General features: G+C 40.7%; 1 protein-coding gene across 1 annotated transcript in view; it reads left to right on the top strand.

Annotated features, from left to right (window-relative positions):
- TMEM131 (transmembrane protein 131) overlaps positions 1–25,444 on the top strand; it is a 232,772-nt gene that overhangs the window by 184,610 nt on the left and 22,718 nt on the right. Inside the window, exons 23-31 of the mRNA XM_078056643.1 lie at positions 854–992; positions 1,108–1,217; positions 1,947–2,013; positions 7,122–7,273; positions 7,701–7,843; positions 8,498–8,684; positions 15,885–16,070; positions 16,823–16,981; positions 17,398–17,984. Coding sequence (XP_077912769.1) covers positions 854–992; positions 1,108–1,217; positions 1,947–2,013; positions 7,122–7,273; positions 7,701–7,843; positions 8,498–8,684; positions 15,885–16,070; positions 16,823–16,981; positions 17,398–17,984 — 1,730 coding nt within the window. The remainder of the gene's footprint in view (positions 1–853; positions 993–1,107; positions 1,218–1,946; positions 2,014–7,121; positions 7,274–7,700; positions 7,844–8,497; positions 8,685–15,884; positions 16,071–16,822; positions 16,982–17,397; positions 17,985–25,444) is intronic.

Below are 25,444 nucleotides of genomic sequence, written 5' to 3'. Positions count from 1 at the left end.
CTGTACCTTCCTCCTTGTGTGCCCACCACTCCACAGCCAAGAAGCTGGGCTTCCCGTCTGCCCCATAGCATCATGTCCCAGGTGCACAGTGACTGTGGCATTCTCCCTGCTCCTGCCTTTGTGTTACCTTGTCACTGTGCGTGTTAAAGAGAATTTCTGTTCCTGCCTTATAAAACCTGTACTCTTACCAATACTAGAGTATCACAATTCAGTAGTGTTGTGGGTTAAAGTAGGCTTCAGTGTTTGGGCCCAGGGACCTTAGCCCTGTGTGTAATATTGTTTCCTTAGGGAATATGTTCTTGAGTTCTAAACATCTGGCTTATGAATACTGGTAAGTAGGGAAATATTCAAATGAGGTCCTGAATATTGCTGATAACTTTACATACATCTGCACAAAACCCTCATATGTATTACCACTTCAGCTGACATCTTCATTGCATATCAAGATTGTCCTTCTTTTTTTTTTTTTACCTCGTGGGGAAAAAGCCATATGCACTGCCTTCTCATAAGTTCTACTGATGAATATTCATCAGGACCCTTTCTAGGTCTTTCCACTAGCCTGCAAGATCCTTTAGGATCCCTTAACACCATATGTTATCTGTCCTTCACATATTCAGTACAAAAACAACACAGGTGATGAGTGATAGAGACTTTGGCAACTCCTTGTGCCAAAACAGAGACATCTTTATACATGTCTATTAAAAGCATAATAAAATGTCAAAACAAATAAACCTGTACTTATTCAGGGCCAGAATAAAATTTCTCAAGTATACAAGCCTAATAGAATTTCTTATATTCAGAAAACTCAAATATTTCGTTTTGATATAGTAACTAACAAATTATTTTTTTCTAGATTGAGTGCTTTATTTGAAGTAAATACAGACCTTCAAAAAAATATACTATCAAAAATCACTGCTGAGCTCTCCTGGCCTTCTATAATTAGCTCACCCCGGCACTTGAAATTTCCACTTACTAATACAAACTGCTCCTCAGTAAGTATTCAGAGTGACATTGATTTTTGGAAATTCATAATAGTGCTATAAAGTATCTACTCTTACTTTTAACTGTGGAAACCTTTCATTTACTGTTTTGTTAACTTTGTTTAAGGAAGAAGAGATTACTTTAGAAAATCCTGCAGATGTTCCTGTCTATATTCAATTTATTCCTCTGGCTTTGTATTCGAATCCTTCAGTCTTTGTAGATAAGTTAATATCAAGGTAAGCACTGCTTTAAATAATCAAAATGTTCTATATTAGCATTGAATTCTTATTTTACATATTTAAAACTTTATTGAAGCTTATACAGTAAGAGATTGGGCTTAGAGAAATTCTAGATCCATAATTAAAATTAAGAGGACGTTCTGGGGAAAGATACTGATAATGTGTTAAGTATCTAGAAGAGTTTTCAATTTAAGACAAGAAAAAGTAATGTTGAACTCCTTTCTAAAGAAAAATATAAAAAAGTGAAAGATTATAAAGAGAAAGCAAGTGGAACCTTTTAAATATTTTAGTTTTAAAAAATGAACAAGGGGCGCCTGGGTGGCTCAGTCGTTCAGCATCTGCCTTCGGCTCAGGTCATGATCCCAGGGTCCTGGGATCGAGCCCCCGCATCAGGCTCCCTGCTCAGCGGGAAGCCTGCTTCTCCCTCTCCCACTCCCCCTGCTTGTGTTCCCTCTCTCGCTGTGTCTCTGTCTCTGTCAAATAAATAAATAAAATCTTTTTTAAAAAATTTTTTTTAATTTTTTTTAAATAAAAATAAAAAATGAACAAAATAATTACTATAAGTTGTGGCCTCTAATTTTTGGAAGGCTATTCATCTGATAATATTGACCTCAGAATCTGCCAAAAGGTAATTTGCAAATAAAGTACAAACTTGATAATTACTCTAATTACCCTTTAATTATGATGCTGTTTATGAAGAAATATATGTACTTTTTTTTATCTTAGGTTTAACTTGAGTAAGGTGGCAAAGATTGATTTAAGAACACTAGAATTCCAAGTCTTCAGAAACAGTGTAAGTATGCAAGCTTCATACTATCCCAAAGAAATAACTCTATGATATGATCAGTGCAAATGTGGAGGAAAACTACTGACTTATCCTCAAATTTGGCTGAAGGGCAAGTTACTGAAGAAGCCAGAGCAGTCCAATAATTATTATAGAGGCAAAAAAACCCAGGAGGAATGGATGGGATTTAGATCAACATGAGGCACACTGGGTAGAAGGTTCCCGTTTGCAGGCATCACTTCTTGAGTCCATAAAGGTTTATAATAATGGCTACCAGAAACCCTGAGAATATATAAATGAGGTATATATTAACATAATTTATTTTTATTAAGCTTCAAAATATTGAGCTTGATCATTTAAATGTTTATTTTGAATACTTCCAAATAAAATTGTAAGCTCCGTTAATGCCAGACCCATAGTTGTTGAACAGATTAAACAAACTCATGGGAAGCCCTTCAAATGGTTCCTTGGTGTGTAGGAAGACTGTGGTGAATGTTGACTAGATAAGTCAGTCTGTGGCTAAGTAGTTCAGGAAAGAAAAGCAGTGGGAAGGTTTTCAGTATTTGGGGGCTGTATTGAAGAATGCTTCCCAGTATTGCATGAGCATCTAGTATGTGTCAGCATTATACCAGGTACATTCACATTTATAACTTCATGTAATCATTACAAGCAGCCAGGCTGAGCAATTACTAACTATCCCAAGGGGAAAAACAAAGCTCAGGGAAAGGAAGGAACTTGCCCAAGTTCATACCTGTGATAACTGGCAGGGCCAAATTCAGGTCTAGTTCTCTCAGATCCCAGAGCCCTCGCCCATACTGTCATGCCACATGGTCATTGCTGATTAGGGGTCCCTAATTAGCCTGTCAAACCAGATATTCTGTAGTTCTTGAAATACTTACGTTCTTTCCCATAGTTTTGTGTTTTAGTCTGTAAGGCGTGTATTAGCTAAACCTTTGTAGAATCGTAGGTTTTTTTACTGTCTGTAAGTCAATTTTGTATAAGAAAGTAATTTTCAATATATCTTTTTTCTGCCAAATAATGGAACACCAGACTGAAATGTAGACAGTCATATATTCTAGTCTCATGCCCTTCTCTTGGAATCTTTTCATGGTCGGTTTTTTCCATGCATAAAATGACAACCTAATAAGCTCAAGGTTTTCTAGATTCCAAATCATTAGAAAGCTCAATAATCAGAAATTCCTTTTGCTCTGCTTTTATAAGGGAGGAAATACACATAAGTAAATGAGCTAATACTTACCTTTTTTCTTACCAAGTACAAGTTCTTTAGTGTTATTTACAAGGTATAAAACACTGAAGTGTAGGCACTATGAGAGGTAGGAAGATGAATAAGAATACTCTAGATCTGGGGCACCTGGGTGGCTCAGTCGTTAAGCGTCTGCCTTCGGCTCAGGTCATGATCCCAGGGTCCTGGGATCTAGCCCCACATCGGGCTCCCTGCTCCGCGGGAAGCCTGCTTCTCCCTCTCCCACTCCCCCTGCTTGTGTTCCCTCTCTCGCTGTCTCTCTCTCTCTGTCAAATAAATAAAATCTTTAAAAAAAAAAAAAAAAAAAGAATACTCTAGATCTCAGAAATGTATTTTAAATATGAAATTCTAGGTCTTAGGGTAAAGTTAGGATAAATTTTATCACAGTTATCTGTAGTTTATCTTATAAAACCTATGGTTTTCAGTGGATCATGGATCACCACATCAAAAACCAGTGGTGTATTGTATAGTGACTAACATAACATAATAAAATTTAAAAAAATAAAAAATAATAAAAATAATAAAACCTATGATTTTCAAAGTATTTGGTCTCAGGACTCCTTTACAGTCTTAAAATTATTCATGACTCTGAAGAGGTTTTTTGTTCACGTGGGTTACATCTGTCAGTATTTACCATATTAATTAAAACTGAGAGATCTTTTCTACAAAAGGTATATGAAAAGATGTTCAACATCACTAGTCGTTAGGGAAATGCAAATGAAAACCAGTATAAGATATCATCTTACACCTGTTAGAATGGCTATTATCAAAAAGACCGGATATGACAAATGCTGGTGTGGATGTGGAAAGAAGAGTAGGAATATAAATTGGTACAACCACTATGGAGGATCCTCAAAAAATTAAAAATAGAACTACTGTATGAGCCAGCAATTCCACTTCTGGGAATATATCCAAAGGAAACAAAAACACTAACTCAAGATATCCATACCCCCGTGCTCATTGCAGCATTATTTATAATAGCCAAGGCATGGAAAAAGTCTAAGTGTCCATCAATGAGTGAATGGATAAAGAACTTGTAGTGTGTGTGTGTGTGTGTGTGTGTGTGTGTGTGTGTGTGTGTGTGTATACACACATACACAATGGAATGTTATTCAGCCAAAAAAACAAGGAAATCCTACCATTTATGACAACATGGAGGACCTTGAAGGTATTATGCCAAGTAAAATAAGCAGAGAAAAGCAGTACTATATCTCACTTATATGTGGAATCTAAAAAAGAAAAAACCCAAACTCCTAGAAAAAGAGATCAGACTTGCAGTTACAGAGGTAGAGGGGTGAGGGGAGAGGGAATTGGAGAGAAGTGGTCAAAAGGTATGAACTTCCAGGTACAGGACGAGTAAGTGCTAAGGATTTGATGTACAACGTGTTGACTAGAGCACTGCTGTATAATAGATAGTTGTTAAGAGAGTAATCCTAAGAGTTCTCATCACAACGAGAAAATTTTTTTCCTTTTATTCTTTTTTCATTCTTTTCACTGTATCTGTATGAGAAGGTGGATGCTGGCTGAACCTGTTGTAATCATTTTACAATATATGTAAATGAGACTGTTGTGTCTTAAACTTATACAGCGATGTATGTCAATTATTTCTCAAAACTGGGAAAAAACAGAGAGATCTTTAAAATATTGATTTGATTCATATAAAGTAATAATAATAAACTCATTCCATTTAACATCGATAACATAAAAATTTAAAATAGCTGTATTTTCCCAAAAAGACTTTTTGTAAGAAGAGCAGATTGTTTTACATTTTTACAGATCTCTTTAATGGCTCTCAGACCTAATACACAGATAGATTCCCACTGCTTCTACATTTAGTTTTTCATGATATATTTTTTTGGTTGAAGTATATGACAAATATCTGACCTGACCTGGCACAGAGATGTAGTTGCAAAAAAAGGGTATCTTAATGCCTTTTTAATTAATTCTAACAGCATGCATCAGTCATTCGGAAAATATTGGTTCACCAAGATATGCAGAGCTTCCAAATGTTGACATGATTCATTCTGCAAAATCCCAAAAAATCATATTCAGTTGTTTTTCCTTAATTGGACAGATGCACTTCATTTTTGTGAAAATGTCTACCAAATACCCAAGTCTGAACAACCACAGATTGACTGTCCATCATTCTTTCAACTATACATGGTTTTCCATGAGAAAAACAGCTATAATTCAGTTTGCATCTCAAATGGTAGCTTTTCAAGACAACATGGTGCTTCAGTAAGCAGCAGGAGTGCTTTATGCATACTTCCCATTTTATCAGACAATACTAAAAGTGCACATGCCCAAAGATTGAGATTTATTAAGATTAATATCGTTAACTGCTTAATCAGTAAGAATTTTTTTTGACAAGTACATGGCAGTGAAGAAGACAGTGGCTCTAGGGACGTTAGATACCACTGCCTTACCTTCAGCTGAAGGGTCAGTTGTTTGACCCGCCGTTGATTTGCTGACCGCTGGTGCAAACGTCAACACAGTGGAAAAGGCAGATAGCATCTGTCAGTGTTATGAAGGTAATGTTGACATCATGGATATCCTGAAAAGATTCTGAGATCCCTGAGGGTCCCATTGGTCACTCTGTAAAGAGCCACTACTACAGAATTATTGAGAATTAATTGAGGCCTTAATGATACCCGTGAGGCATCACAACATCCTCAAATGTTTGCCAAGTCATCAGAGTTTAAATTAGGTAGTGTTTATTGGGAATATATGTATAGTATATAATGTGTCCATCAATTACTCAGAATAGTTTATCTTAAAGAGAACTTATTGACCAACCACTTTGGAGCAGTCAGGATATTCTGTTATCCTAGTAGACATTGACAGAGAAGAATGTTAGATGCAGAAGAAAGTGTTTTGCCTCAGAAGCATGAGTTAAAAAGTAGTGGCTTCATTAAGTCTACTGACTGTAAGTTATGTTTGTAGAATCATGCTAACACAGGTAGATAGATTATATGTTTTAAACCTAACTATGCCAAGTAGAGCTGAAAGTCATGCAAACCTCACTCCCCTTCCACATGTTAGCAGAGCTGTGAAGAGCCGTGGACATTTGTAGCCAAGTGTCGCCAACCCTTCCCCCAAAAAAAGTTTAAACTTAATGTTGCTTAAAAATCAGAACAGTGTATCCTTAAGTGTGAACTATGATATTTTTAATAAAAAATGAATACTTAAATCTTACCTGTAACTGGCTGTCAAGAAGCCATCTTTTGGTTATTAAACTAAGCTCTTATTTAAACTTTCAGTCATAAAGTGTTAAACAGTAATTATGTGCTGAGCTTTCAAAATAAAATTCAAAGATAGATTGATATGAGTTGGAAATATTTTTACAAATAAAAAAAATCTGAGACACCCTGAAGACCCTTCAGCTGATACCCATCAGAGGGGGAAGGAGCAGGAAAACTGGCTGAAAGTGGGAACAGCAACCATAGGACTTCGGGGTGCTGGGTGCTGGTTGCACACCTGTTTGCTTTGTGCTGAAACATTTGAGCTATGCTTCTTAGCTTTGTGTCCTTTTTATATACGTGCATTACATTTCAAAATTTTTTAATGTTAAAAGTAAAATGACTTCTATACAAAAACAAATGCTAGTACAAATAATGGGGACTTTGGTGATGTGGGGATCAAAGCCCTTTTGGGGACTTAATGCACAATGAGAAGGGTCATCACTGGTTGCCCACTTCTCTTTGCAAGCTAACTAATATCTAAATCATGAGGGGTGAAATTGTTCACACATTTAATCAATTCAGGAAACTAGTACTGGACTGTGGGTGGGGTAAACTATAAAACTATCCAGAGAATATAGTAGTAACGTCTCTTGTTTACCCAATGATTCAAGGCTCATCCACTGCAGAGTTCAACAGGATTTACAGAAGGCCTCTCTCGACATTCAATTTTAAACCTAATTTTAAAACCTGGAGAAAAGAAATCTGTCAAAGTAAAGTTTACTCCAATTCACAACAGAACTGTTTCTTCACTAATCATAATCAGGTAGTTTCTGTAATTTAAGTGTGCATTGATTTTTATTACTTTTTCAGAAGTCCTTACTTGATTTGTTTTAATATGTGTTTGTGTGTCTAATTTATTTAATAGGGTATTCACTTTGTCCAAAACACGCACACAACATACCACACCTGATGAAATGTACCTCTGTGATTACGTTTATAACTTGAAAACCTGAATAGTGTTCTTACTGTACCATGTGTCTCTTAAAAATGAAAAACTCGTGCATCTCTCTGTGTAAAGATTTTTAAATTCTTGAAGTGTAAATGTTTCACTCTGAAGTTTAGTATATTCATTTCTACATGGTTTATAAAAAAAAGTAAAAAATATAGATCAATTATCTATAATTTATTTATGTGAATTTGTAATTTATCATGCAAATTTAATGGGAGAAAATTCTGTATTTCTTGCATAGAAATAATCTGACTGTGGTGGATGCTGTGATGGTCCAAGGACAAGGAACAACTGAGAACTTAAGGGTGGCAGGCAAGCTTCCAGGTCCAGGGAGTTCCTTACGCTTTAAAATCACAGAAGCATTATTGAAAGATTGTACAGATAGTAAGTATTCCTAACAGTTTCAAGGGCACAACTTTCAGTGTTCGCTTCCAAAAGTATAATTTACCAAAAACGAACAGTATTTCTGTACATGCACATGTATATATTAGTGATGAATACTTAAGATTTTTAATGAAATACCCTGACTTGCTTTCAGGGTTGTTTGATTTGGATCTTCAAAGATTTAAAGGTTCAATGTTCGTTGCATGTCTTAGATGATTTACTCTGAGTATGAAAAATAAAGCATAATTAGGGGCGCCTGGGTGGCTCAGTCAGTTAAGCGTCTGCCTTCAGCTCAGGTCATGATTCCAGCGTCCTGGGATTGAGCCCCACGTCGGGCTCCCTGCTCGGCGGGAAGCCTGCTTCTCCCTCTCCCACTCCCCCTGCTTGTATTCCCTCTCTCACTATCTCTGTCAAATAAATAAAATCTTTTAAAAAATAAAAATAAAAAAATAAAGCATAATTAAACTTTTGCTATCTAAAATGACACAGCAAAGTGGAGTACTTCCTGATAAAGTCTGGGTGCCAGCTAACCTCTTTGGCGTGAGGAGGTGGCTCATAATGTTCTGCATATATTTATGGTGAATGTGATAATCCTTTGGACCTGCAGCACATGCCAGCAAGATTTATATTCACTCTTGATTTTCTTTCCTTTAGGTTTGAAACTAAGAGAACCAAATTTCACATTGAAAAGAACATTTAAAGTAGAGAATACGGGGCAACTTCAGATTCACATAGAAACCATTGAAGTCAGTGGGTACTCATGTGAGGGATATGGCTTTAAAGTTGTTAATTGTCAAGAGTTTGCACTAAGCGCCAACGCCTCTAAAGACATAATCATACTGTAAGTATTTTCTTATGAGGTGTAATGAATCACTGGCTTCTCATCAACCTCAAATACTACAGTTGTTCAGACTGTGCAGAGATATGTTTTCATACTCACAAAAAAGGTCTTTATCCACAGATATGCTCATATGATTTGTTTCTATTTTATCTTCAGTTATTTCTTCATATCTTTGTTTTCAAAATTATGAAACTTCCTGTATATCCAAAGTGGATCAGATAATCTTAGAAACCGGTTTCAAAATTATTTCCAGGGTTGTGTTAAAGCATAAGGTTGTTGGTAGGAAATTGATTATAAATTCAGTCTCAGTAACAGAGCGGTCCCCGCATCACACATGTGCAGTTTTTCCATGTTCTACAATGGAGGAATGTGTAATGTTTTGGTCAGAAGACAGTGTTAATGCCTGTATCGGGAATAGCTGTAGCCTAGTTTAACAATTAATTGATAACTTGTTAGATTATAGGCTTTATGTAATAAAATGTAACCTCTGTCCCCTTAATTGATAATTTCATGATCTTCAATGGACATTCAGTACATAATGATAATACTCATGTAAGGCTTAGTGCTTGGTACCTAAAGGTACAGTAGAGAATAAAACACCTTTCTTCAAGGTGCCAATCATCTGGTTGGAGAACATACAGTTAACAAAAAATAAAGATAAAATAATTAGGGCAGAAAGCAGTACTACAGGAGATGAAGAGAAGATCACCAGGGCTAGGATGGTTTTTGGTTGTGTATATGTGTGTGTGTGTGTTTAAGGCATTATTGGGAATATATCCTGAGAGAAAAGAGTGGATTCAGATAAAGGAGAAAAGAAGAGGGAGGGAGAGAAGCTCAGAGAATGCTTCCTGAATTAATAATTATTCTATTGTTCTTTTTCATGCAATTTCTCTAGTTACCAACAGAATATAGTTGTATTTGTTATTAACCTTGTAGTAGGAAAATGCTTTCTCATCTTAAAATGAGGAAGTTGAATAGAAGTACCAAACTCTAGGGAGAGGGGGGAAAGATGGCGGAGGAGTAGGGGACCCTATTTCAACTGGTCCCCGGAATTGAGCTGGATATCTACCAGACCACTCTGAGCACCCACGAAACCAGCCTGAGATGTAAGAAGATCTGGATCTCTACAAACAGAATATCACAGGCAGTTGGTTTTGAGGTACGAAGCGGAGAGCCGTGATTCTGCGGGCAGACATCAGAGGATAAATGGAGGCAGGAGGGTGCCTGGACGTGGGATCCTACACCGCCGGTGAGTGACAGCCTCGCGCGCTGCGAACGGGGCACAGACTCGCAGACCGGTGGCGTCGGGAAAGAACTTTAGGGCAGCCCCTGGGGTGGAAAACCAGACCGGCGGGGTCACACGCACGCGAACCGCAGTCCCCCTGGACAGAAACCAGAGCGACGGTCGCGCGCACGCGAACTGCAGCCTCCGAGATGGAAACCCGGTGTGCCGGGGTCACGCTGGTGAACTGCAATCCCTGGGGGTGGAAACCCCAAGTCGCACACGTGCGAACTGGGAGCGGCTGGCGGTTTTAGAAGCACAAAGGGCAGAGACGTGCCCTGACCTGGAGGCAGGACTGGGAGCCCTGCGGAGGGGCGCACAACCCAGGCCGCTGCAGTTTATAGCAGCACAGACAGAAACGGAGACAGTGTGGCCTTGAGAGCTCACTGAAGAACAGACTGAGGTCTCTCTGCTCTGAGGCAGAGGGTTGGAAACGGTCTCTTCTGCTCTGACTCGCAGAAGAGACGCAGAAAGGCGCCAGAGAACAAAAGCCCCAAAAACTGATTCCCACTGAGCCCATCCCCCGCCACAGGGGCGCAGGGCAACTCTGCCCAAACAGGGTTGCCTGAGTAACAGCGGGGCAGACCCCTCCCGCAGAAGACAGGCTGGGAAAACAAGAGACCAGCAACCCTAAGGTCCCAAGAAAACAGGTGCATCTTGCTTGGGTTCTGGTCAATAATTTGGACTCTATACATTCCCTCAACCACCCATCAACAGAATGACTAGGAGGAGGAGCCCCCAAAACAGAAAAGACTCAGAGATTATGACTTATGCTGCAGATTTACAAATGAATGCAGATATAACCAAGATGTCGGAGATGGAATTCAGGCTAGCAATTGTGAAGACAATGGCTAGAAGGGAGAAATCAATTAATGGCAACATAGAGTCTCTAAGGGCAGAAATGAAAACTGAATTGGCAGAACTTAAAAATGCTATCAATGAGATCCAATCCAATCTAGATAATCTAACAGCTAGGGTAAGTGAGGCAGCAGAACGAATAAGCGACCTGGAAGACAGTATAATAGATAAAAAGGGAAAAGAGGAGGCCAGGGAAAAACAACTCAGAATCCATGAAAATAGAATCAGAGAAATAAGTGACACCATGAGGCGTTCCAATGTCAGAATAATTGGAATCCTGGAGGGAGTGGAGAGAGAGAGAGGGCTAGAAGATGTATTTGAGCAAATCGTAGCTGAGAACTTCCCCAATCTGGGGAATAAAACAAACATTCACGTCCTAGAGGCAGAGAGGACCCCTCCTAAGATCAAGGAAAACAGGCCAACACCCCAGCACGTAATAGTAAAACTTGCAAATCTTAGAACCAAGGAAACCATCTTAAGGGCAGTTAGGGGGAAGAGATTCCTTACGTACAGAGGGAGGAACATCAGAATAACGTCAGACCTATCCACAGAGACTTGGCAAGCCAGAAAGGCCTGGCAAGACATATTCAGGGTACTAGATGAGAAGAACATGCAGCCAAGAATACTTTATCCGGCAAGGCTTTCATTTAGAATGGATGGAGAGATGCAGAGCTTCCACGACTGGCAGAAGTTGAAAGAATATGTGACCACTAAGCCGGCCCTGCAAGAAATATTAAGGGGGGGTTCTATAAAAGGAGGAAGACCCCAAGAGTGATCTACAACAGAAATTTACAGGGACAGTCTATAAAAACAACGTCTTCACAGGCAACATGGTGACAATTAATTCATATCTTTCAATAATCACTCTCAACGTGAATGGCCTAAACGCTCCCATAAAACGGCACAGGGTTGCAGATTGGATAAAAAGACAGGACCCATCCATATGCTGTCTACAAGAGACTCATTTTGAACCTAAAGATACATCCAGACTGAAAGTGAAGGGATGGAGAGCTATCTTCCATGCCAGCGGACCTCAAAAGAAAGCTGGGGTAGCAATTCTTATATCAGACAAAATAGATTTTAAACCAAAGTCTGTAGTTAGAGACACAGAAGGACACTATATCATTCTTAAAGGGTCTATCCAACAAGAAGATCTAACAATTGTAAATATCTATGCCCCCAACATGGGAGCAGCCATCTACATAAGCCAACTGTTAACCAAAATAAAGAATCATATTGATAACAATACGTTAATTGTAGGAGACCTCAATACTCCACTCTCAGCAATGGACAGATCATCTAAGCAGAAAATCAACAAGGAAACAAGAGCTTTGAATGATACATTGGACCAGATGGACCTCATAGATATTTACAGAACATTCCACCCTAAAACAACAGAATACTCATTCTTCTCGAGCGCACATGGAACTTTCTCCAGAATAGACCATATACTGGGTCACAAATCAGGTCTCAACCGATACCAAAAGATTGAGATTATTCCCTGCATATTCTCAGACCACAATGCTCTAAAACCGGAACTCAATCACAAAAAAAAAAAATTTGGCAGAAATTCAAACACTTGGAAGCTAAAGACCACTCTGCTCAAGAATGTTTGGGTCAACCAAGAAATCAAAGAAGACCTTAAACAATTCATGGAAATCAATGAGAACGAAAACACATCGGTCCAAAACCTATGGGATACTGCCAAGGCGGTCCTAAGGGGGAAATACATAGCCATCCAAGCCTCACTCAAAAAAATAGAAAAATCCCGAATTCACCAACTAATTCCACACCTTAAAGAACTAGAGAAAAAGCAACAAACAATGCCCAAGCCACGCATTAGAAGAGAAATAATTAAAATTAGAGCAGAAATCAATGAATTAGAAACCAGAAACACAGTAGATCAGATCAACGAAACTAGAAGTTGGTTCTTTGAAAGAATTAATAAGATTGATAAACCACTGGCCAGACTTATCCAAAAGAAGAGAGAAAGGACCCAAATTAATAAAATTATGAATGAAAGGGGAGAGATCACGACTAACACCAAGGAAATAGAAACAATTATTAGAAATTATTATCAACAACTATATGCCAATAAACTGAGCAATCTGGATGAAATGGAGGCCTTCCTGGAAACCTATAAGCTGCCAAGACTGAAACAGGAAGAAATTGACAACCTGAATAGGCCAATAACCAGTAAGGAGATTGAAGCAGTGATCAAAAACCTCCCAAAAAACAAGAGTCCAGGGCCTGATGGATTCCCTGGGGAATTCTACCAAACATTCAAAGAAGAAAGAATACCTATTCTCCTGAAGCTGTTTCAAAAAATAGAAACAGAAGGAAAACTTCCAAACTCATTCTATGAGGCCAGCATTACCTTAATCCCCAAACCAGGCAAAGACCCCATCAAAAAGGAGAATTTCAGACTGGTATCCATGATGAATATGGATTCCAAAATCCTCAACAAAATCCTAGCTAATAGGATCCAACAGTACATTAAAAAGATCATCCACCACGACCAAGTGGGGTTTATCCCCGGGATGCAAGGGTGGTTCAACATTCGCAAATCAATCAATGTGATAGAACACATTAATAGGAGGGAGAAGAACCATATGGCCCTCTCAATTGATGCAGAAAAAGCATGTGACAAAATACAACATCCTTTCCTGATTAAAACTCTCCAGAGTATAGGGATAGAGGGAACATTCCTCAAGCTCATAAAATCCATCTATGAAAAACCCACAGCGAATATCATCCTCAATGGGGAAAAGCTGAGAGCCTTTCCCTTAAGATCAGGAACACGTCAAGGGTGCCCACTCTCACCACTGTTGTTCAACATAGTACTAGAAGTCCTAGCAACAGCAATCAGACAACAAAAAGAAATAAAAGGTATTCAAATTGGCAAAGAAGAAGTCAAACTCTCTCTTTTCGCAGATGACATGATACTTTATGTGGAAAACCCAAAAGACTCCACCCCCAAATTACTAGAACTCATACAGCAATTCAGTAATGTGGCAGGATACAAAATCAATGCACAGAAATCAGTTGCTTTCTTATACACTAACAACGCAACTGTAGAAAGAGAAATTAAGGAAACGATTCCATTTACAATAGCACCAAAAACCATAAGATACCTCGGAATAAACCTAACCAAAGAGGTAAAGGATCTATACTCTAGGAACTACAAAACACTCATGAAAGAAATTGAAGAACACACAAAAAGATGGAAAAATATTTCATGCTCATGGATCGGAAGAATAAACATTGTTAAAATGTCTATGCTACCCAGAGCAATCTATACCTTCCATGCCATCCTGATCAAAATTCCAATGACATTTTTCAAAGTGCTGGAACAAACAATCCTAAAATTTGTATGGAATCAGAAAAGACCCCGAATCGCCAAGGAGATGTTGAAAAAGAAAAACAAAGCTGGGGGCATCACGTTGCCCGATTTCAAGCTATATTACAAATCAGTGATCACCAAGACAGCATGGTCCTGGCACAAAAACAAACATACAGACCAATGGAACAGAATAGAGAACCCAGATATGGACCCTCAACTCTATGGTCAAATAATCTTTGACAAAGCAGGAAAAAACATGCAATGGAAAAAAGACAGTCTCTTCAATAAATGGTGCTGGGAAAATTGGACAGCCACATGCAGAAGAATGAAACTCGACCATTCTCTAACACCTACACAAAGATAAACTCAAAGTGGATGAAAGACCTCAATGTGAGACAGGAATCCATCAAAATCCTAGAGGAGAACATAGGCAGTAACCTCTCTGACATCGGCCACAGCAACTTCTTTCAAGATACATCTCCAAAAGCTAGTGAAACAAAAACAAAAATGAACTTTTGGGACTTCATCAAGATAAAAAGCTTCTGCACAGCAAAGGAAACAGTCAAAAAACAAAGAGGCAACCCACAGAATGGGAGAAGATATTTGCAAATGACACTACAGATAAAGGGCTGGTATCCAAAATCTATAAAGAACTTCTCAAACTCAACACCCAAAAAACAAATAATCAAGTCAAAAAGTGGGCAGAAGAGATGAACAGACACTTCTCTGAAGAAGACATACAAATGGCTAAAAGACACATGAAAAAATGTTCATCGTCATTAGCCATCAGGGAAATCCAAATCGAAACCACACTGAGATACCACCTTACACCAGTTAGAATGGCAAAAATGGACAGGGAAAGAAACAACAAATGTTGGAGAGGTTGTGGAGAAAGGGGAACCCTCTTACACTGTTGGTGGGAATGCAAGTTGGTACAGCCACTTTGGAAAACAGTGTGGAGGTTCCTCAAAAATTTAAAAATAGAGCTACCCTGTGACCCAGCAATTGCACTCCTGGGTATTTACCCCAAAGACACAGATGTAGTGAAAAGAAGGGCCATATGCACCCCAATGTTCATAGCAGCAATGTCCGCAATAGCCAAACTGGAAGGAGCCGAGATGCCCTTCAACAGATGAATGGATCAAGAAGATGTGGTCCATATATACAATGAATAGTACTCAGCCATCAGAAAAGATGAATACCCAACTTATACATCAACATGGATGGGACTGGAGGAGATTATGCTAAGTGAAATAAGTCAAGCAGAGAAAGTCAATTATCGTATGGTTTCACTGATTTGTGGAACATAAGGAATAACATGGAGGACATTAGGAGAAGGAAGGGAAAAATGGGCGGGGGGAATTGGAGGGAGAGATGAACCATGAGGGACTATGGACCTGAGAAACAAACAGGGTTTTAGGGGGGAGGGGGGAGAGGGGGATTGGTTAGCCTGGTGATGGGTATTAAGGAGGGCACGTACTGCAGGGAGCACTGGGTGTTATACGAAAACAATGGATCATGGATCACTACATCAAAAACTAATGATGTACTGTACGGTGACTAACATAACATAATAAAATTAAAAACTACAAAAAAAAAAGAAGTACCAAACTCTAAAATTCTCTGTTAGGTTTCAAAGGTGTGTGGGACTGATATTATATGTAAACTACTGTGGTGTATTTTTAAAACTAATCTAACTGCCACTATTCTGTTTCAGGTTTACTCCTGATTTCACAGCTTCTAGAGTTATTCGTGAACTGAAGTTTATAACAACCAGTGGCTCTGAATTTGTATTTGTATTGAATGCATCCCTTCCATACCATATGTTAGCAACCTGTGCAGAAGCCCTACCCAGACCCAACTGGGAGCTGGCTCTGTACATCATCATCTCAGGAATCATGAGGTATTTGTGTCTTCTTTTGAGGTTGGTATTCAGGCATCACTTGACACTGTTCCTCTCATGCCCATGGTGTGCCAGTCACTGTTGTGAATGCTGGGAATCTATCAGCAAACAACAGACCTTTTTGCCTTGATCAAGCCTGCATCTACTAGTGGGAGCAGTCAGAACTGAACCCCGCTTGAGTGGCATATACAATAAGCAAAAGTCTTCTACCTTTAAAATTTCTTATACAAATTAAGTCCCTTTTCTTAAAGGGAAAAAACCACTCATAATTTGCCAGGTAACGTTACTTGATTTGGGCATAGGTAACTTACTCAACATTATATGATACTTTTTTTTAAACAGACCTAAGCAGCATGAAATGTGAGGAGTATTTTTTGAATCCTCGGCAACCTTATCTTTTTTTCAGTATATTTATATGTTTGGAGAATCTGATACACTTGCCTCTAAATTTACATGGTTACCCCACACATCCTTTAAGGGAAAAGAGTTGGTCTGGAGAGTTAAAACCGCAAGGTAAAAGCTTCTTCTTGGTAAGAGGAAAAGTATCCTCCAGGTGTCTGTCCTGATACAAGTAATTATTTCCTCTATATAAGCCTCCATGTAAGTTGGCATTCTATAAAAATGAGCGTGCAGGCATCCCTGTTTTTTATATCCTGTTGTACTTTACCAAGAAACTCTGTCTTTAATATCAGATTTTGTTACTCTTACACTAAGAAATGAATCCCAACTCTCCACCTTCTGTGCCCCTACAGTGCACTGTTTCTCTTGGTAATTGGAACAGCCTATTTAGAAGCTCAAGGAATTTGGGAGCCATTTCGAAGGCGACTATCCTTTGAGGCCTCGAACCCACCCTTTGATGTGGGAAGACCATTTGATCTCAGGAGAATCGTTGGTATTTCATCTGAAGGAAAGTATGTTCACATGCTGGAAATAAATTCTCTAGTATACATAAATGTGGCTGATGTAGTTAAAAGAAAAAATGTTTTTCTTTTCATCTTTGCTCAAGGGGGAAGAAATCTTAATTCTAATTACTTCATAATCTCTTGTGTATAGCTCTCTTCTCTGCTAGAACTCACAGCAGATCCCATGTTTTTATTGTGTTGGTGAGGGTTGAAATATTCTTCGTTTAGATCACTGACTTGATTCCTAAATTTTCAGATAGAATAGACCCTATAAAATTGTGGAAAGTATCCCTATTTCTTGCTGGGTTTTTTTTTTTCCCTTAGAGTACATATTTCTCTTGTGGCTATCTTGATGAGATAAAAATTTTTTCATCTTAGATTTTGTAAGTTGCTATTTACTGATCTGCGGTCGGTCCTTTTTTCAGCTTGAACACACTCAGCTGTGACCCCGGTCACAGTAGGGGGTTCTGTGGAGCAGGCGGCTCGTCGTCCCGACCCAGTGGAGGGAGTCACAAGCAGTGTGGCCCACCGGTGCACCCACACAGCGGTCACAGCAGTAGAAACTCAGCTGACGTGGAAAACGTCAGAGCAAAAAACAGCTCCAGTACCTCTAGCAGGACTTCTGCGCAGTCTGCTAGCAAAGCAAGCCCCCTTGTCTTAGATTCAAACACAGTGGCCCAAGGTCATGCCGCGGGCAGAAAGTCCAGAGGAGCCAAGCAGAGCCAGCACAGCAGTCAGCACCATGCCCACAGCCCGCTGGAGCAGCACTCCCCGCCGCCGCCGCCACCACCGCCGGGACCTCAGCACCAGGAACCGCAGCTCGGGAGGCTGTCACCCGCCCTGCTCTCGCACCCTTCCCACCCAGAACAGGCCGGCAGCACAAGGCACAGCTCGGAGGACTCGGACATCACCAGTCTCATAGAAGCCATGGACAAAGACTTCGACCACCAAGACTCCCCACCCCTAGAAGTGTTTACAGAGCAGCCGCCGTCACCGTTGTCAAAAAGCAAAGGTAATCCTCCGTTCTCACTGTCAGAAAAGCGTGCTGTATGTGGGGAAGGCGGGTACATAATTAAGGAGCTGTGGTGATCATAGCTGTGGTAGAAGCGCTGATTTAGTAAGTGTTCTTCTGGCTCAAATTCACCTCCAGTTTGGACTTAAGCTTTTCCGTATCTGATGCAAATAGAGAGGTATCCGTTTATCATAAAAAATATTTGAACTTCTTAGGTTATTTATCAAATTTAGAAATTTATTGGACATCTGTTTCCATTTTTTAACTATCTGTGATTATTGTGTTGTGATAGGTTGAGCTTTTTTTTTCAGTTGTTAAACTAATTTTTAATACAATGGTGAAATGGAGACCCATCCATTTTAACTCAAAAATAATATTTCCGGGGCGCCTGGGTAGCTCAGTCGTTAAGTGTCTGCCTTGGGCTCAGATGACAATCCCAGGGTCCTGGGATAGAGCCCCGCGTCAGGCTCCCTGCTCAGCAGGAAAGTCTGCCTCTCCCTCTCCATCTGCCTCTCCCCCTGCTCATGCTCTCTCTCACTCTTTCAAATAAATAAAATCTTTAAAAAATAATATTTCCACAGAACCTGTACTTTAGAGCAGGGGCTGGCAAACTACAGCCAGAGAGCCAAATCACCACGTGTTTTCATAAATAAAGTTTTATTGGAACATAGACATGCTGATTCATTTCCATATTGTCTATGGCTAGTTTCATGCTATAACAACAAAGTTGAATAGCTGCAAGAGACCATAATGGCCACAAACCTGAAAATATTTACTATCTATGTCTTTATGGAAAAAGTTTGCTGATCCCTGCTTTGGAGTTCTGTATGCTGGATTAGCTACCTATTTTTCAGTAACAAATTATCCCAAAACTTCGTCACTTAAAATGCCCACACTTACTATCTCAGAGTTGCTGTGGGTCAGGCATCTGGGTGCAGCTTAGCTGGGTTCTCTGGGTCGCAAGACTGCAGTCAAGGTGTTGCCTGGGCTGAAGTCATCTTAAGGTTCAGCTGGAGGAGGATCTGCTTCCAAGCTCACTCAGGTGGTTGATGGCAGGATTCAGTTTTTCATAGATTGTTGGACTGAGGATCTCAGTTCCTTGCTGGCTATGGCCACCAGCCTCATGGGTCCTCTCCATAGGGCACTTTAAAGCAGTTGGCTTCACCGGAGCAAGGAAGCTTAGAGGCAAGAGAGAGAACAAGCTAGCAGGACAGAAGTCACAGTCCCTAACGACCTAATCTTGGAAGTGACATCACATCACTTTTGTAGTGTTCTGCTCATCAGAAATGTGGTCTGGCCCATACTCCAGGAAAGAGAATTCCACAGAGCATAAACACCGGCGGGGGGGGGGGGGGGGGGTGTGCACTGGGATTTATCTTAGACATGACATACACATACACAGAGGTAGGCTATTTGTTAACTTCCAAAATCAAAATATAAAAACCAGTAAACAGCCTGTAGCTCTATTTCAATTTAATCCCTTTACAGCCTGAACTTTTTGCATCTTCCTCTCTCTCCCGTAGCAGTCCTGCCACTACACATTATTCCAAGCCTGTTTCAGGAACCCCCTCACTGGTGTACCAGGGAGGTTTTTTGCCTTTCGTTTACACAGGGAACAGGGAAGTTGGCCGTCCTGAGAGACCAGAAGAAACCCAATGTTCCCAGAGTCCAGGAGTTTTCTGTTAGAGAATTTCCTAGTCCCTGATATGAAAACTAGTTACATAGAGTCCTCTTAGAATTACATGCATTTGGATTTGCAAAATAGTAAAATGTCTTGAATATTATTTAACTTTCTCCAGAGAAATGTATTTTTTGCTAACTCATTATTAATAGAGCTTATTTATTTTAGGGTAATTTTCATAAGTAATATTAAATGAATCCTTAAAGTTCTTTTTATTAGATCAAGTTACCTAATCAGTTTTTCCCATATTGAGGGCATGAATAAAATAAATGTATATTATCATTTCTTACCAGAAAGAATTTGGCAGTCAAAACTGAATACCTCACTGCCTGTGCCTAAGATAGTCCACTAAAATCAGTGTGATAGGTCCATTTTTATTTTCAGGGTCATTTATCTGGAACATAAATATTAAAATTTTAAAAATGATTTTAATTATCACAGTGGTCCTAGAGTCAACCTACTGAAAGATATTTAATGATGGAGTATGGGTACCACCACATCGTTAGTGATTCTTGAACCCATGAGGACACAGTGATTCCAGGCATCACATGAGTGGCCATTCTACTTGTTATAAGGATAACTGCTGCTGTTTGGAAAGAAGGAAGGAAACAAAATCTTTAATTTTTTTTTTTAGCAAGTATTTTTATTGAAGTATAACATATATATGGAAAACTAGCCTCTTAAATGAACTTTAAAAGGTGGGCATTATTGCAAAATAGTGGTGTGTCATAAAACCATAGGATTTTAGCTGGGCAGAGCCTTTATAAGCTCTTAAAGCTTACCCCAGGCCCCTGTAGGTAGTCATGTTCATGTTAAATATGAACCTTCTGTTTTCAGAAGCACCCTGTTCCCCCTGCCCCTACCCAGTATCTCAGACAAAAAGTCTACCTTATAATGAGCTTATGTAATTCCTGGCTTTTGGAGACTGCTCAGAGTGACTTCTCTTCAAATAAATATGATCTCCCGAGATCTCGCCTAGATTGTAGGCCATCAAGCCATTTCCCTAGTCATTCCTCCTGTCACTGCTCCTCGTGGAAGATGGCACCCAGAAATGCCCTCTGTTCACAGCTGGCCTGAGCAGGGCCTCGTACAGCTGGGCAGTCATTAGACTCTATACTTGTTTGGTTTCTTCCCCTGCAATACAGACTCCTAGGGACTGGACAGAGGCCATTGTCGGATTGAGGGTTAAAACCCAAGGAAGCTCTGAACCTGGTGCAGTCACTCGTCAGTATCTGCATTAACTGAAGACATGGTGGAATCTGCAGCCATGCTCATTTCTGGCTTTGGTAGCATGAGGGGCAGCTTTATCTAGGGTTGGGAGATGCAGAGTGGCACACGGTAATGAGGTGAGGCTCAGCCATAAGGCAGGCCCGGATTGAATCATGGCTCTGCCCCTTCTTAACTATGTGACTGTGTGAAATTTACTTCTGTGATCCCCCATTTGTTCTCTTTAAAGTGGAGAAGATAGCTACTACCTACACTGTGGGATGTAGCTCCTGCTAGGAGCCACACCATCTTCAGCCTGCTGAGTTGAAGGGAGCTGTGGAACACCCTGGCACTAATGTCTGCCTAGAACATAGTCTTAAGGGTGAGAAATGGGGCAAACGGGGCTAAAGACAGAATCCTGAGAGCAGGGCCAGCAAGGAGAAGGCCAGCAGACAGTGTGATGGAAAGCAGGTAGAAGATGTGGTTGCTGTATCCCGGCAAGGCCAGAAGAAGCAGAGGTAGAACAGAGCTGCACAGAGCCTGGCAGCTAGGACATTACTTGACCTTGGCCAGATAGTTGCTGTGAAGTGATAGGACCAGAAACCAGGTTACAGTGGTGTGAGTACTTTTTCACATCAGACTGTTAATAGTGGCCACTTCTCAGGGTATGCGTTTGGGGGCAAGTGAAAGGGGGATTTACTCTTTACTCTGTAGTTTCCATGCTCTTTAACTTTTAACCAAAAAAAAAAAAAAAGTGGGGGATGAATATATTTTTTTATAGATTTTAGTTATTTATCTGAGAGAGAGAGAACGAGCAGTGGGGAGGGGCAGAGGGAGTGAGAGAGTGAGAGAAGCAGACTCACCGCTGAGCAAGAAGCCCAATGTGGGGCTTAATCCCAGGACCCCGAAATCATGATCTGGGCTGAAGGCGGACACTTAATCAACTCAGCCACCCAGGTGCCCCGGGATGAATATATTGTGTGGTAGTATTTTTAATGAAAAAAATGGGGAGCATGGTGTTTGGAAATATCTATGAGTGAAGGACAAAAAGCCAGTAGAGCTGAGAGCAATGATGTTGGTCAACACTAACGTTCCAGGCCTGACTGCACATGCCTCGTGCACCCTGGTGATTGGCATTGCTGTGACCCTGTGTCTCCAGTTAGAAGCCCAGTCCAGAAAGAAAGGTTGCAGCGGGCAGATATGGGAGGCCATGCCCAGGCCTGATTCTAAGCCCTCAGCTTGTAACTACACTGTCCTGCCGCCTCCAAAAAGAAGAGAAGCAAATGCCCAAGGAGGTGGGTGGGGTGGGACCCAGTTCAGTAGAGTATAAAAGATAGGACACTCATTCCACAGGTATGTGGATGCAGGGTAGAACCGAAGAGGGGTACAGGGAGTCCGGGGAGCTTCTGTTGGAGGCAAAGTCACAGCTGCTGGGACTGAGGGGAGAAGTGGGAGGGTAGAAACAGGAAACAGTTTGGAGTAGTCTGGTTCCACTGAACTCACATTTCTGTGGACTGGGAGTCCATGGGACATGTGAGCTGGATGTGCAGAGCAGCCCCTCAGGTAGCACGGGGACCCCGCTGAGGGTCGCGGTGGCACTCTGCACACTTTTGCCCTCTTTCTCCATGCTCCACTGCAGCCCAAGGGTGAGGAGTGCAAGCTGGGGAGTTGGATTACAGCACTGTCGGACTTCTGCAGGGCGGGGGTGGCAAAAAGACCAGGGGTGAGAATGCCACGGGGGTTGTTGGCAGGACAGAGATGCATATGCCAGACGGTACAGAACTTGCAGGATAGAGAAGGACCTCAGGCCAGAAGGAGCCCCACAAACAGGGAGAACATGGACAGTCAAGGGGTGGGAGATCCAGCACATCCAGCTGCAGGGATGGTGGAAGCAAGGGAAGGACAGGAGACTGGTCTGCAAGTGCGACCTGAGACTGCAGGGCTTCAGAGGAAAGGCGATTCTGGGCGGTGACAGGTTCTTAAGTGCAGCCTTGGAAATGGGGTGTGAAAGTAAAGCCCATTAGCAACAGTGAGGCCACAGAGCTATAGGTCTGCAGTCCCTTACACAACCCTCTGGAAGCCTCACATGTTTGGGAATTCAGATTCTGGAAAGGCATACAGTGCGTGTACCATATGAGTCATAAGACTAACTTCATTTCAGCAGCTTAAGTTGTACCACCAAGAGTTTAGGCATCAAGTTTTGTTTCTAAATGAGGGAGAAAAACTAGGAGAGCTTTTTGGATTTCAGAGGTCCTGATGAGAGATGACTGACCTGACCCATACAAGACCTGGAGCCCAGGTGATAGGAGGTTGAGGGTCAGAGGAAGTCCATGAGGCTGGTGTCAGGCTCCTCAGGGAGGACTGGGAGACCTGCAGGGTACAGTGGTGAGGCCAGGCAGTGTGTAGGAATGTAGTGTGTACGCAGTTGTCACAGACGTAGAGGGTTCTGGGTGCATGGATCTGATCTGCCTTCCAGGCTATCTGCAAGGAAACAGACTAGATTCAGAGCTAACATTATAAAATCTACCCTAAACTCGCCTCCCTCCAAAAGCAGGGCATCTGCCAAGTATTGGTGAAGCCTGAGGCTTGGTTGATAAGCTTTCCACTCCCTCCTCCACTACTATATATTGTCCCACAGGCAAAGGTAACCAGTCCTTGGAGAAATCTAACCTGATTTGCCCAATGGGGCGGAGAAGTGGACCTGAGTGAGCCGAGAGAAGGGCTAGTATCAGCACAAGGGGAGCAATATTGGTAGTATTTGCTACCCAAAGTTGTGGCCCAGGGACCAGCAATAGTTACATCACCTGGGGGCCTTTAGAAATGTAGAATCGTGGACCCCAACCCAGAATGCTGAATCAGACTCTGCATTCAACAAGGTCCACAGATGATTGGGATAACGTGTGTTAAGCCACTAGTGAATGTAACGAGGGAATGTCCTTGGGAGGCGGGCACTGGTCCTTCTAGTGGTTTTTGGGCAGACAAGGAGTTGCCCTTAAAGGGAGTGGACAGAAATGCCTAGATAGGACAGAAGCTATCCTCTCCCAATATTAAATTGTAGTTGTGTGCTTTTGAATATCAGTGGTACTTGGTTTCTAGAATAAACAAATCCAAAATGAGTGTAATAATTTTATGAAACCCCTACATAATTGAATTCTGTGTACTATAAAGTTTTGGTGGTGCAGGCCTTTTTTCCTAGAACCTTACTGGTTCTGCTTAGTACCACAGATGTTATATAAAACTTTATAAAGGTACCATAAAAGCTACAACAAAAAGAGTATGGGTGTTCTTACAAACTCATTATTAATTCCTTCCCTGCGTTAGAAGTAAAATTATCTCACTTAATAGGACTTCTTTTCTAACTTGCATTGAGCTAAACAAGTCATCTTCACAATCTAAGCACAGAACTTAATCAGAAAGAATAATATGATTGCTGTGAAATTTTGAAAACAGTATTTGCTTTAGCTTAAAGAACTCCTGAAGAGTTTTTTCCATATGCATTTTTTGGTATGTTTTCATTTAACATGCTCATACAAAGTTATTATGTGGGGAAGTAAATTTGCATGACCAGTACTGACCTAGTAAATTGGCCTCATTTAGACCATTTTAGCAGCCAAAACATGAGGAGGAAGACAACTTCTGCCAGAATTCGTGCTTCTCTAGAGTCTAGTCAGGTGTTACAGCTGATGTGACACGGCCTACCTTGGGCCCACTGCAGCCAGGGACTGCACATATTCAGAGAAACCCATGTGCTCAGAGCTAATGGAAACTTTCCTGAAGCAATTCTTTTGGATAGAAGTTAATACAATGACCTAAAAGTGGGAGAGAGACAGCCAAAGCAGCTTGCCCAGACAAGTTGATTACAAATTCATTTATTCACTCCTTAGTGAAGACAAAAAGTAAATGAGTAGGATGTATTCTTTAAATTTATAATTTATACTTTGCCTCCTTAAAATAATTGGTGGTGGTTTAAATTATTAAAGCCTGTGTAAAACAGTGAATAAAAGACAAAAAAGGAGTTTTTGGTGTTTTATCTGTTCGTTTTTAATTATGGTGCTCTCTCATCAGAAACCTAGAAAAAACTGAGTTGTTACCATTAAGTATTCAATTGAGCAGCATAGTTCCTGGCAGCGAGGACCAAAGTAAAACATTGTTCTATAGTTCTCGTGCAGGAAGAGGAAGCCTGAAAGTGCATCTGAAAAAAAACGGACTTTGCTGGCATTGAATTCCAGCTTCAATCTGAGGACACTGATTAATTGAATGGGCATTTTGTCTTTATTGGAGAGAATATGGGAATGTTCTTCATATAGATGTACGCTCAGCCTCACCCATGTGCGCAGCGCTCATGGTGACTACAGTATGTATATAGTGCTCATAGTTGGATTATTTGATGAGGCTTAGGACTTTACTGTTGACTAAAGATGCTAGATCTGTAAGATGCAGATGGTACTCTGTCACAAATATTTAGCAGCCTGCCTTATGTTCCTGTACACACAGGTCAGCCCCAAGGTACCCTGCGGATAGAGACAAGTGGCTTTTGCCAATAAAGAGTTTTGTATCTACTCAATTATTAGAA

This window comes from Halichoerus grypus, chromosome 10 (genome assembly GCF_964656455.1).
Source record: "Halichoerus grypus chromosome 10, mHalGry1.hap1.1, whole genome shotgun sequence".
Taxonomy (NCBI): Eukaryota; Metazoa; Chordata; class Mammalia; order Carnivora; family Phocidae; genus Halichoerus; species Halichoerus grypus.
This window is presented reverse-complemented; position numbering and strand designations above follow the sequence as displayed.